Below are 14953 nucleotides of genomic sequence, written 5' to 3'. Positions count from 1 at the left end.
ACGAATTCGCCCATTCCAATTCCGATTCCAGGATGAAAAAAAAGCGAATCAAACACGCCCTAAATTTATTGGTCCCTTACAATTTACTTATGTATTACGGACACTTTCATCAGTCTCACGTGTTCGTATCGGACACTTGCCTGTTCGTATCCGACATGTGTTCGATATGAACGCTCTTTGGACGCGCACTGGTGTCTGTGTTCCTGGCGCCTAACCATTTACAAAGCAGTACAAAACACAGATGATGAACCGGTCTATCTTGCAAGATCAACAAATATTTCGCGGTGCTACCTTCACAGCATTCTGATAGATTCTTCCAGAACCCGAACAATCACTCGTGAAAATTCCGATATACGAGGGGGAGGATGAGATTCTGGACGCATCATGAATCTTCGGCTTCGTAATAGAGGAAAGAATCAACACCTTACCTACTCTGCGATAAGTTTGAAATGTCAAATGTTCAATTTAAAAAATTAAGGACCAAGTTAAACTATTCACAAACAATTTTTTTTTTTAGGACAAATTGTATATGCTGGTAGGTACCTACCATCTCTCGTTCAAGTAGTAAAAAATTTAATGATTGGCGCCCGAAGTTCTAAATTCAAAGTCTAGTTGATTTAAAATTTTAATTAAATTTATCATTTAAAAAATAAACGAAATGAATAGCATATGCTACCATTCTCTTTAAAACAAAAAGAAACAGAAAAGACAAATTGTAAAAGTTGCTACACAAGGAAGAACTGTGACAATAAAGATACCAACTTTTTCATGGAAATAAAATTTCAACAACTATGATCCCCAAGAAATTACTTTTCCCACACTACCACACAACAAAAATTGGGAGAGCAGTTGAATGGGATTACCACTTACCAGTCGTGGGAAGCTGTGATTCTGTGGAGTACTTATCTCAGATACACCCACTGATTTAGTTCACAATCTTCTGCAACATAACTAACAGTGAGACAAGAGGGTTCAAACAGCACCTCTAGGTCCAAGATCCACAAAAGACCACTTGCTGGATTATCTACATTCAACGCAGACCAGTTACGGCGTCAGCAGCCGACTATACAATGAACTGAAAAAGCGCCTACTCTTCATCTACATCGATGCCGTATAGTTGTGTCAAGCGGCGCAAAGATCTTTTGTGCTTCTCCGTCAAGTCAAGCTTCTCGTAGTTGGCCTCGAGCATCTTCTTCTGCTGCTTCGCAAGCTCCTCATCGCTTGCCAGTAGGTGCTGCAAAAGTTTTTAATAGACCCAAAATGAAGTAATTATGCTAGAAAGAAGTTCTACGAGTCCAAAAAAAGAAGGCTGGAACACAGTTAAAGAAAAATAATGCAAATTCAATGTGTGGAATGAATTAACAATAGAGCGAGTTACCTTAATCATAGCTAAAGATTCAGCAGTATGCCTCCTGGCAAGCCACCTAAACTTCTTCATCGCATGGAAGTGGGGATCTGTTGGCTGCATCCAACGAAATCTAATCTTCCTTCTATCAGGCGGCGCAGGACGATCACAGAACATCTCCACCTTCGCGGCCGTCACCCTGACAGGCCTCGGCATTCCCCCCATCATGAATGGATAGTTAGTCATGGCATCAATTGCTTTAAGAGCCTGTTTCTGATCCTCCATTTCCACTAAAGCGCATTGTGGGATATTATAAGGAATCATGTAGTTCGGCATAAACTCCACATTAACAACATTTCCAAATTGCTGCAGTCCTGATTCTACTACTGAAGTTGTGGCTTTGGGTGAGATGTTGTCGATGAACACTGTCTTTTTCACCTTCTCCAAGAAATCGGCGTAATCTTTCCTGGCTTTTTCTTTCTGGTCCTCTTCATCAGCTTGTGCCATGTTAGCCTGTAATTTTTTTGTTGGAAAACTTGGAGAGAAGATCCACAGGAAAAGAATACAAAGAAGAACTATCATCTTTCCTTTCCAGCAAAGCAAACCATGACTATGGATGCTATCCAAAGAGGACTGATCGATTTTGGTTACTATGGTCAGAAAATCTTTGATTGACTTTGCTTCCTATGTTTTATGTTTCTTTTATTCAGTTATTTTGTTACTATTCAGTTATTTTCACTAGAATATTTCACAAAAAAAAAAAAACACATGATTCATCCTAGTACAATTTACCACCACTACGGTATTATTGCTGATAGAGTCGGTCAGAGAAAAGCATCTCATGGATCAAATGTCAAAGAAAGAAAAGAAGACACCAATTCAAATGTAAATAGCAATGATAAAACTTTTTGAAATAGAGAGAACATTTCACAATCGAGCCCGAGCTATCTAACATGTCCATTACTACCAATTTTTTTCCAAAGAGATGATATAGTATAAATTGTACAAATCTTTCTCTTCTCCTATTCTGTTGCCTCAATTCAATTGTTATGCTATTTATTAGATCAAGACATTTAACATGCAATTCTAGAAAAGAAAGAATAGTAGATTATTTTCACGAAACTGAATACCAACTTTCCAGTTGGGCATATGTGCAAAAACATTCAAACAAAAAACAGGTGCATGTATGCAAAAACATTAATGCAAAAAAAAAACAGAGGCATATAACCAACATGTATCCAAAATGCAAGGCATATATGCAAATACATTTTCGCGTGTATGTCCCTAACAGGGCACATGCTCAGATGATCAATATTATCAATTATCAAGAACCGCATTCAAATACCAACTTTTCACTAGTATTCCCGCAATTCTACAATCATGCAAGGGTAAATATGCAATTTTCACATGTCACTAAACTCTCTTCAGAGCAAATAAAGCAAAAAATAGTACCAAATAATTCCTTAGGTGTCATGTTTAAAGATTCACAAGTAAAAACGTTCTTGAAACCTAAATAACCTCGCACAGCTCACCCAATCAATCAGTGATAATGAAGCACAAAAGAGGCATAAATTTCGATTTTGCAACAAATTCAAAAGAGATGAGCATGTAGATGATCGAACATTGTCAAAAAACTAGATAATATCTCCCACAAAAAAAATTAACTCCTGAAACCCCCGATTACGAACACTTCGGCTTAATTAAGAAGCTATTCGAGATCAAATTGCACTAACACTGCGAGATCAAAGCCAAAAATGAGAGAAAAATCAACAGCTTACCTCTCCCGATCGTGGAATCGTGTGCGCGCGTTGAGAGAGAGAGAGAGAGAGAGAGAGAGAGAGAGAAATGGCGATCTCGAAAGAGCCTTCGCTATTCAGCAGCTTTTCGCGTGAGTCGGATTTCGAGCCATTAATATTTCTGTTCCTTTTTCGAAAGGGAAAAAAAAAATCTGAAAAACATCTATAAATATCGCAATTATTATATTTATTTAATTCTGAATAAATTATTTATTTCAATCAAAATTTGATTTAAACTCAACTCTCTAGTTAGTTCCTATCCCATACGTTGCACATGAACATCACTAAAACTAAGAATTACTTTATGAAGGTCTAAAAAAATAAAAACTAAGTATTTATAGAGACAATAATTTTAAAAAATAAAATAAGTATATTAAATATAGCTATAAATTAATATATTGATTGTATGCTCAAATTTCTTCTTATTTTTATATACTTTTTATATACTTTTTAATAATAATAATATTTGATATAACTATAAGGTGGAGATATACTAATCGCATACCCCAATCTTTCTCCAATTTTTATCTCTTTTCACAATAATTTAATTTTTTTTTAATTATTACAAATAATATTAATTATTATAACTAAGATTGCCATGTCACATTTGGTTATTTTTACTGAATTTTTAGAACTTCTAATTTATTCCGAGGGTATTGGGCAATATTTAAAGATACTAATAAGATGGGCCCGATGTGCTACGAGCCTCAAATTTATCATGGGCTAGATGTTATAAAAGCCCATTAATGCGTGTCCCGACGTTAAGTGTTTATGGGCCATAATTTTTATGGACCTATTTATATTTAGCCCATGAAGCTCGCGCCATGCACGAGACCATCAAAATTTTTTTTTTTCTTAAATTCACATAGGTTTTTTTTTTCTCTTTTCTCTTGTGATTCCTTTTTATTTTATATTTTTTTTTCTGCTTAATAAATCACTTTTTTGGCTATTATTGGAAGAGAACTTAGTTACAGAATTTTTTGAATTAAGCCCGAGTTAAAATGTCAACAAAAACTGGTTCCTATTTGGATTACATGTGGACTATATTTTTTTGGTAAAGATTTTTTCTTTTTAATTTCCCTGAAGATGATGTACCTATTCTTGTGACTACTCATTCACATTTTTTTTTTTTTGAGGAAAAGATAGCATGCTATCTGCTTTATTCATTAAAAATATGAATTAAGCAATACGAGGTGAGATAAAAAAAATCTTGGCAAAAAAGAAAAACAAAAAACGTTGGTTTTTAGATGATAGAATAATCTCCCATTGGATTCTCAATGTCCTGATTTTAGCTACCATCATCATAGAATCTTTATAAGCATTTATAAAAAAGTACTATTCCTTCAATCAAAGAGGACCTACCAGCAAGCTATCAGATTAGTCAATCTTATTCGAATAGGTTGCGAACATATTCCACGTGCATCTCACGTCGTTCTCCAAATTTCTAGACCGAACCTTCTCTAGGGTCATCGCAATCTAATTAGTGGTCAATATTTCCACCTGTCACATAATTAAAACTTGCGGAAGCTAAAGTGAGAATAAGGTGCTATGGCTCTTTCAACAATGGACATGCTAACTCTAATTGTGAAAACTTTTCATCTTTATGAGATCATAAAAATTAGCATCACAAACTTTTCATCTCTATAAGGATCAAATAAAAAAAAAATATATATCACCTAAAAGATGCATGGTCGGAAAGACCTAACCATGCATGCATGGTCCCAAAAGGATGCAAAACCCGCGGAGGCGAAAAAAAAAAAAAAAAAAAAACTGAAGTAAAAGGGGTATACACCAGTTTTATTAATACACCGACCCTATATATATACACNAAAAAAAAAAAAAAAAAAAAAAAAGGGAGAAGAAGAGTGGTCATGATAAAGAGATCGCAACTCCTCTTTTATAGATTAAAAATGATAAAATAATTATTTATATTGGGAGCTTTTTTAATTAAGGTGATGATAGCATCATCCAATATGTCTACTTTAATTCTGTACAACTTATGCTCAATAAATGCTAATACTTGCTTTTATATGTAATATTCGAATTTTGTTTAATATTTTAATGTATTTTTTAACGAGTAAAAATTATATATATATTATTTTGTTTATTAGATTGAAGATGTCACCTAATATAATTACCAAAAGAGGGTATAAATTTGTAGCTTCTAAAGGAAAGGTATATGTCCAGCACATAGTTTAATCTTACTTATTTTTTTCTTATGAGACATGCTTTCTATGAATAATTCATCATGCTACAAATGAACAATTAATTAGCAAAGTATCATAAATTTGATAGGGCCCCTACACTATTTACTGATCACTAAATTTATCCTTACTCTCTCTCTCTCTCTCTCTCTCTCTCTCTCTCTCTCTCTCTCTCTCTCTCTCTGTGTGAGAGAGAGAGAGAGAGAGAGAAAGAGAAGGGGCTCAATTAACTACCATAATCATCATCATCATCAACCTAACCACCCACCAAGTTTTAAGTTTAATTAGGGCCCTTATCCAAATGTAAGGTTACTAATTAATTAATTAAACTCACTCTTTATTCCATGAATACTTTATATAAGTATATAAAGTTGTGCATGTATTCTTATATACATAATATATATATTAAAAAAATGTTATTCTTAAAAAGAAAAACAAAAGAGGATGAGTTAATTGCTTCCTTGTAGACCCTCCCTAATCATAGCTTGACACTGCAAATCAACATGGAGAGAAGCACCCCTTGTTTCCCTCCACAGCTAATTAAATATTAATCTAATGGAAAAAGCCAGTTGTCACACGTGTGCCACAATCATGTGAAGCACCATCCCCCCATCTCCTTTGTAATCATTCACCCCCCATCTCTTTAATTATTTATTGTTTATTCAAAGGCATTCTCTCTCTCTCCCTCTGAATCCCTATAATAAGTTGCAAGGAGAGGAGGAGGGTTAATTATCACACCAGTTATTTAATGATTAAATTCTTGTTTGCTTGATCTCTCTGAATTAAAATTTTCCAAGTTAATTTTCTCAACTTCGAGTGGTCATAATCAATTCTTGTGTCTATAATTTCTTTTTATTATAGCATAATTAGTTTAATCTCTGTTATGTACGTACGCACGTAGCTAGGAAGAGATGTTAAAACTAGCCTGAATTATAACCTATATATATATATATATATATATATATATATATATATATATATATATATATTATCAAATGTTCTCTTTTTCTTTCTGTGGGGATAAAATGACCCACTTTTGATCACGCACCCTTGGCCGATGATCAGATGGTCAGCTATTGGTCACACACACCAGTCAGCAGCATTGTAGATGTGTCATGTAGATGCACACAGGGCACATGACATATAATATAGGTTGAGTTGTAATCAAATCCCATTCATATTTTCTCCTACAATATTGTAGAGAGACATGATGTGTATATTATATATACGTATCTAAAACTAAAAGAGTTCAATCCTATTGGCCCATATATCACTCTAACTATATATAAATAGAGAGAGAGAGAGATAGTCAGGCTATATAGCATTCTCAAAAGCACTAATTACTTGATGTTTAAAAGTTTTTCACTGTTATATCTATTCCTTTGACCAATTCCATCTTTTAGTTTATGTTATACCACTAATCATCTATTCAATTTTAGAAAATCGCTATCATTCTAATCTATAAATACTAATGACTTAATATTTTTAAAAGCATAAGAGCTCAATCATATATATATATAGAGTTGAGCTAGAATACTCTTGGTAGTAAACGAGCCGTTTTACTACCGATTTGTTTTCGATAATAGAGCTTCCAAATTGACGATCGGCTCCGTTAAATATGATCTAAACCATTTAAACTACCTAGAAATCAAATTTCACGCACTTTCGATATTGTTGTTTTATCCATCAAGTGAACAGAAAAATGAATGGCTGAAAATGAATACTCTTTAAAAAATGATGATAGGAGTCTTGTAATCAAGATCAAGAGTATAGATCTTGTTTTAAATAGTTTAAAGAATTTTCTAGACGATCGATAAACGAAAAATGCCTCCTTATACTGACCCTTCGCTAAATTACAAATTTTAAACCCTTTCATCATTAGACAAATTATGTCGAAAAGATTTGAAATTTGATTCAAACACTTCAAGTGGTATAGATCATGTTCAACGAAGCGGATCGTCAATTTGAAAGTTCATCATCGAAAATAAATCAGTAGTAAAATGGCTCGTTTACTACGATATATGTTCTATAAAATTATATATATATAAGTATACATACTACTATATATAACTATAACATATATATATATATATATATATATATATATATATATATATATATATATATATATATATATATGGGCTTCTTTCCGAAAAGCCAATGGTGGGCCAGGCCGCTCGTGTACTGCCTCTCTAATAGGCCTTGGTCCCAACCTCTACTTTCCTAAGAGATAGAGAGAGAGAGAGAGAGAGAGAGCGACTACAAAGAGAGAGAGAGAGAGAGTAGAACAGGAGTAGAAGAGAAGGATACATTGGGCACTGGGTTTCTTTATAACCACCGAAGTCCAAAGCTCTCCTACAAACTTAAGAGCACAACACATAAGATAGAGAGAGAGAGAGAGAGAGAGAGAGAGAGAGAGAGAGGAGGAGAGGGATGGCGTCGGAGAAGGTCGAGACGATCGTCGCGGGGAACTACATAGAGATGGAAAGGGAAGGAGAAGAAACAAGCTCAAAGAGCAAGATATCAAGGTACTTTTGGCATGGTGGCTCAGTTTATGATGCATGGTTCAGCTGTGCTTCTAACCAGGTATAAACATATATATATACACACACACTCACACACTAATTCACGCATTAATTAATAATTAGTGCTCGCTCTCTTCTTTTTTTTTCCCTATCTCTAGAATCATATGTATAGATTCATTGAGGTTTAAATAGTGGTGGTGGTGGTGGTGGTGGCGTGGTTTTGTACATGTAGGTGGCTCAAGTGCTTCTCACACTGCCATACTCATTCTCTCAGCTGGGGATGGTCTCAGGAGTGCTTTTTCAGCTGTTCTATGGGCTGATGGGGAGTTGGACTGCTTATCTTATCAGTGTGCTCTATGTGGAATACAGGACTAGAAAAGAGAGGGAGAAGGTGGATTTCAGAAACCATGTTATTCAGGTACACAAATAATTAAAAGCTTGCTTAGTTTTATATATATATATGATGGTTCTAATTCCTGTAGTTGTGCTGTTGCATTTTTTGCCTACAGTTAGTTACCTTATAATTAATGTTAAGTTTGATTTTACCAAAAGTAGTCTTTTAGTTATATGGTTCAGTTTTCAAAAAAGGCAATATTCTTTTATGGGTAAGAGATTGAAGATATATATATATATATATATATATATATATATATAGAGTTGATCTATGATACTTTTACAAGTATCACCTCCATAGTGCTATCAGGTTTTTAGCCATTGAATTTACTTTTTGATTATTAATGGCCCTTGGATCAAACACTATTCCACCTACCACCACATTCCACCATCATCTCAACCTCACATCTCTCCATCCAAGGGCTAAAAACACACAAGTATTATCCCCATGATACTTTTATAAGTATTCTAGCTCTACTATATATATATATATATATATAGGCTTCTATGTTTTTCAAAGTACGGAGGTCTCTCTACTTATAAATTATTTTTGATGATGGGACATCCGATTCAACGATTTGTTTTGTTAAACTTGATCTACACTATTGGAACTATCTAGAAACCAAATTTCATAATTTTGTTACTTCGTTTGTTTAGTGAACGAGTAGCCTCAAAATGAACGGCTGAAAATAAAAATCTCATAAAAAGTAGTGATAAAGGATTCAAATTTTAAATCGAAAGTATTGAACTTGCTACCGATGTTAAGTAAAATTTTTTATTAATTTTTTATGTAATTTAGATACTTATATGCCGTTGAACTTAAAAATATGCCGTATCGACCATTACAATAATTATTTTTAAGATCTTTTGATCGCTTGATAAATGATATCAAAAAATTATAAAATTTAGTTTCTAGATAGTTTCAATAGGGTAGATTATACTTAACGGAGCCAATGGTCGAATCGGATGTCCTATCATTAAAAATAACTTTTAAGTACGGAGGTCTCCATACTTTCGAAAGTATAGAAGACGTTATATATATATATATATATATATATATATATATATATATATATATATATGTATAGTTCAAGAATAGCAATATATATTCTCATCCATCTTTTGGGAGAAAGCCCCCTCCTCCATGTTCACTGTTTTAAATAATTTATAAGGAAAAGGCAAACGTATGAATAAAGGCAAATTAGGGGGTCAAAGGAAAAGTACCTCTTGGATAAAGGAATCATCATATGTACCATACACCATTAGACATATATAAATACATACATGAAAGTATGAAACCCATATATATATATATATATATATATATATATATATATATAGAGTCCGGCTACTATACTATCGATAGTAGCAAGTTCTTGGTACTATTGAGTTTTCTACCGTTAGATCTACCTTTTAATCATTTCCACCCGTTAGATTATATTATTAAACCAACCACCCACTCAACCCTAGGGGACCACTATCAATTTAACCGGGAACCACTATTATCCTAACCACACATCCTTTCATCCAACGGCCGAAAACTCAATAGTAACAAGGGCTTGGTACTATTGATAGTATAGTAACATAATTCTATATGAGTCCGGCTACTATACTATATATATATATAAATACAACACAATATTTTTCTGTTTCTTTTTAAATTTATACATTTTTCCTTTTTCTTTTTGGGTGACATTTTTTGTGGTCCTTCTCAGTGGTTTGAAGTTCTTGATGGGCTGCTGGGGAAGCACTGGAGGAACATTGGTCTATTCTTCAACTGCACTTTCCTTCTCTTTGGATCAGTAATCCAACTCATTGCATGCGCAAGGTGATCAATAACTAATTACTACAATTAAACTCTGTTCTCTTCACACTCTTTAAACCCTCGTGATCTTTATATATATATTCAATATAAAAATAAAAAAAGGAGCAAAAGAGAAATATTCAACTTGTCCCCTCTCTATGCAGCAATATCTATTACATAAATGATAACCTAGACAAGAGGACATGGACATACATCTTTGGGGCATGTTGTGCCACCACTGTTTTCATCCCCTCCTTCCACAACTACAGGATCTGGTCCTTCCTGGGCCTGTTAATGACTAGCTATACTGCATGGTATCTCACCATTGCAGCCTTACTTAATGGCCAGGTAAATTTTCAATAATAATAGTTTAACCTTAATTAATGAACAAAAAATAGCTTAATTAATTACTAATTAATGTTCTTATTTTTTTATACATGAAGGTGGAAGGTGTTAAGCACTCAGGTCCAGCCAAGATGGTCCTGTACTTCACTGGAGCTACAAACATACTCTACACCTTTGGAGGCCATGCTGTTACAGTGTAAGATACCCTGATATGTTTAATTTAATGATTAAATCAAACAATTATCAGGAAATATTCTGTCCACCTGCAGTGAACATCATGGTCTTGGCCCTCTGCTGCTTTTTGTCTAAACCTTAGCCTCTTTTGGTTTATGCAAGGATCCGACCTACTAGCAATAATAACTCGTTGGATCTTAACTACCAGTTCAAAATATTTAAGTATAGTTATTATACAGATTGTCCAAATTCATATAGATTAGAAATATCCGCGAAGAGGTGGCTCCCACCAAACCTATAGTCTAGCATTTTGTCCCGCATAAAACTTTCGGCTGATATTCGGCTCTGATACTAATTATTATAACGATTTGACCCGCTAGCAACAATAATTCATTGGGCCCAAAACACTGGTCCAAAATGCTTAAGCCTAGTTATTATTATAAGTATCCGAAGTCTGGTATATTCTAATAAGAATTATTTTTTTATCCAATATGAAACTATTGAGGCGTTACAGTCTACATTTCTAAAATTTTGTGGTTTGCAGAGAGATCATGCATGCGATGTGGAAGCCGCAGAAGTTCAAGCTTGTGTACCTCTTTGCAACTTCGTATGTGCTGACACTCACACTACCCTCAGCTGCTTCAATGTACTGGGCTTTTGGAGACATGCTTCTAAATCACTCAAATGCCTTCGCTTTACTCCCAAAATCTGGGTTCAGAGACACTGCAGTTATACTCATGCTCATTCATCAGGTAGTTTTAAGTAGTGCAACTTGCACACGTAACCCTCTTAATTCAAATTGTTATTTTTCCGTGCCGTAGAACTAACTACTTCATCCTGATTAATTCATGTGTGTGAATGTATATACATGTGTGTATGTTTGCAGTTCATAACATTTGGATTTGCGTGCACGCCGCTCTACTTTGTGTGGGAGAAGGTCATCGGCATGCACGAGACGAAGAGCATCGTCAAGAGGGCGATCGCGAGGCTGCCGGTGGTGATCCCGATTTGGTTCCTCGCGATCGTGTTCCCCTTCTTCGGCCCGATCAATTCGACCGTCGGATCGCTGCTTGTGAGCTTCACTGTGTACATAATTCCGTCCCTGGCGCACATGATAACCTTTGCTCCCGCTTCTGCTAGAGAGGTAAAGTATATAGATATATATATACATAAAACTTCTCATGATTTCACATTATTAATTAGTCCACAGTTGATATATACAACACTTAATTTATTGTCACAAAATTGTTGTGCTAAGTGCCCGTTAATACTGCTTGCTCTATATATATATTAAACCGCTTTGAAAGTGAAGTATGATAATTAAGAACATGTCTCATAAAAATATACCGTAATTAACGTTTTAAATATTTGCTTAGTCTTATATACATTCTTGTTTTTTTTAAAAAAAAAAATTGTAGAATGCTGTGGAGAGGCCACCAACATTCTTAGGAGGATGGGCGGGTCTATACTCGGTGAATTGCTTCGTGGTGGTGTGGGTTTTTGTGGTTGGGTTTGGGTTCGGTGGGTGGGCGAGCATGGTCAACTTCATTCGTCAAGTGGACACATTTGGGCTCTTCAACAAGTGTTACCAGTGTCCACCCAAGCACTAGGTTTGCCCCCACCTTTTGAGAGTGAGGGAAAAAAAAGAAAAAGAAAAGAGAGAGAGAGAGAGAGAGAGAGAGAGAGAGAGAGAGAGTTGTGTGTGTGTGAAAGTGCTTGTCTACTAATTAAGATTGTATGTATGTATGTTTTAATGAAATGCTACTTAGAAATCAGAGTACTCTCTCTCTCTCTCTCTCTCTCTCTCTCTCTCTCTCTCTCTCTCTCTCTCTCTCTCTCTCTCTCTCTCTCTCGTGCGCTCATATTTTCTCCTATAAAATTATTTATTTAGGTAAACAGTTTTGAGATCCATCTAAACTTTAGCGCAATAAAATTAAGAAAAGAGATAAAACTATGTTTTTCTTATACACAACCCTTATAGAAGATTCCGACCGTCCCTAGAACAAGTGGCAAAGGGCTTGATGGTTAGTACCCGAGATTCAAGTTCGAATCCTGGTTGATTCATATTTCCAGCTAAGTTTATTTTATTTATAAATAAACGAAGCGGGTAGTATGCTACCTATCTCTCTCTCAAAAAAAAAAAAAAAAAAAAAAACCTTATAGAAGAAGATGATCCTTCATCACTAAATTGTATTATCCAGAAAGTTTTATGTCATTTTCAAACTTCAAACTATGAATTGGAGTTGCTGCATCTAGAATATAACTTTTACTCCTAACATGAGTTTTCCTTCATACTACTGAACTTCAATGATTAAGAAAAGATGGATAAAAGGAGATCAGTAGTGTGTGGTGGTACAATAGGAGGAAAGTCAAGGGGCCATGGCCCATGGGACACCATTAAGTTTACTTTGAATTGCAGGAACGTTGCAACACTTACTTTATGTTTCTAGAAAAGAAAAAGTAGTTTTAATAATTGGATTGTGACCTCCCCATGACTAGTCCTTAAAAAGAGTTGGACCATAAATTTAATAGAAATACATCACATACCGACTGTTCCTAGTGCAAGTGATAAAGAAATTAATAATTGGTATCCAAAGTTCTAAGTGCGAATCCTAATTGATTCATATTTTTAGTTAAGTTTATTTCTAAAAAAAAATAAACGAAGTAAATAGTATGCTAACTTCTCTAAAAAAACAGAAATATATAACATGGCCAAGAAGTTAGAAAAAGGCAAATAATGGCCAAAAGATTAGAAAAAAGCAAACAAGAAAAGCTTACTTGATAAAAACCAAGAGTGAAATTTGAACTCATCGATGGATGACCAGAATCGACCCTTTTTTCGAACCTCAGAAAGATATAAAACAATGGTTGTTTTATCACAATTTTAACATTCGAAAATAATTTTGAATCCAACATAGCGGGGAAGAAGCTTTGTGATTCAAAATCACTATTATTTTATTTTTGGAGAAGAAATGAATAAGGCAAGTAATAAAAAAAAAAAAAAAAAACAAACAAACAAACATTTGTTCAATAATGAAATAACATTCTACAATAAAGAATAAAAATTCTTATAATTAGCATTCACTTGAATGCATGCACTTGAAGTGATAAGTGTATGCATTGTTTGGTGATGCCAAAATTCATTAAAAGTGTGAATGAGTACATGTGCGTCAGCATCTAAAGGACATCATTCAAAAAAAAGGAAAGGCAACATGCATGTTTCATTACATTGGCCTTAAAGGCTCAAACCCAGAAGAAATAAAGCCATGGCATACAACAAGGACATCCATATTTATTCAGGCCTAACACCACCCTTTTCATTCGGCACTTGTCCTGAATATGATATTATTTAGGAACAGTAGATTTGGGGAAAGTAGTAGCAGTACTGTGCACTGGAATAAGATAAACCATGTGGATAAAGTTGCACAAAGTGGAGTATTGTTCCCTTCAGTGGTCATTTGATTTCTCATTGTGTATCCATGGCTCATTCTTGGTGAAGGCACACTACAACAGAATTAGATTATAAGGACACATGTTTGGAACATTTTTGAGTAAGTGTCCCATTTATGCTAAAACTTAAAAACACATCTACTAATGCCTAAATATAAAGCCCAATCCAATCAAAAATAAAAGATTACTCTACTCAACCCACCACACCCAGTCCATTTGGCCTGATTACAAACAGAAAAGAAAAAAAAAAAATCAATTACCATCTTTTCTTCTCTCTTCACTTAATCCACTGAAATTCTAGACGAAGAGCCTTTACTGTCGTCCTCCTCTGCCACCACAGCCAACGAGATAGAGTTTTGGCGGTTGCTAAATGCTTAAATAAGTGTTGGTAAATTAGCAGCACTCTTTTAGATTATAGCGACACTCTTTAACTGTCACTATATACCCAGCGACCCCACATATAGCAACATTTTTTAAAAGTGTCGGTAATTTTAGCTAGCAGCATTTTTTTGACATGTATCTATATTTAAAAGTGTCGCCATAAACCGTTTTTGGTGTAGTGGCACAAGAAAGCATCATTCCTTGTGTATAGACGTATAATTCAGGTGTCACTAACTTTTCTAGAACATACAAATGAATCCATTCCAAAGGGAATATTTTACTATTGCTGCAGCTTTTTATTGATGTTTTCAGAACAGATATTTCTTATCTAGCTAGAATTGAATTTAATAAGACTTGGTCTTTCTTTTTTAAACTTTGACAATGAAAGGCGCATATTTTGATAAGGTGTTAATTCTCATTTTAAAACTAAACAGCTCACAAGTAAAAGAACCTAATATGATGCTCTCATCCACTCACCATTTTGCGCAAACAAATTTACATGCAAGAGTAAAAATTTGCATTTAGAGATAGACAGG

At 34.4% G+C, this 14953-nt stretch overlaps 2 protein-coding genes across 4 annotated transcripts; one reads left to right on the top strand and one right to left on the bottom strand.

Moving 5' to 3' along the window:
• Positions 744–3290, bottom strand: LOC109722798. 3 transcript variants are annotated; one of them, XM_020250944.1, is made up of 3 exons: positions 3124–3290; positions 1379–1880; positions 744–1234 (listed from the first exon to the last, which is right to left on the bottom strand). In XM_020250944.1, exons 2-3 carry the CDS (start codon positions 1850–1852, stop codon positions 1088–1090), a joined length of 621 nt encoding a protein of 206 aa, XP_020106533.1. In that variant the 5' UTR covers positions 1853–1880; positions 3124–3290; the 3' UTR covers positions 744–1087. The 3 variants fall into 3 exon arrangements, with proteins under 3 accessions (XP_020106533.1, XP_020106532.1, XP_020106531.1); XM_020250943.1 differs by having other exon boundaries at positions 1379–1858; XM_020250942.1 differs by lacking the exon at positions 3124–3290 and having other exon boundaries at positions 1379–2568.
• Positions 7613–12376, top strand: LOC109723015 (auxin transporter-like protein 3). The gene is made up of 8 exons (XM_020251216.1): positions 7613–7931; positions 8103–8288; positions 9979–10091; positions 10232–10415; positions 10511–10608; positions 11131–11338; positions 11473–11730; positions 12005–12376. Exons 1-8 carry the CDS (start codon positions 7779–7781, stop codon positions 12194–12196), a joined length of 1392 nt encoding a protein of 463 aa, XP_020106805.1. The 5' UTR covers positions 7613–7778; the 3' UTR covers positions 12197–12376.

The sequence above is a fragment of the Ananas comosus genome, linkage group 17 (genome assembly GCF_001540865.1).
Source record: "Ananas comosus cultivar F153 linkage group 17, ASM154086v1, whole genome shotgun sequence".
NCBI classification, from domain to species: Eukaryota; Viridiplantae; Streptophyta; class Magnoliopsida; order Poales; family Bromeliaceae; genus Ananas; species Ananas comosus.
Note: the sequence above shows the minus strand (reverse complement) of the source record. Positions and strands in the feature narration are given on the sequence as shown.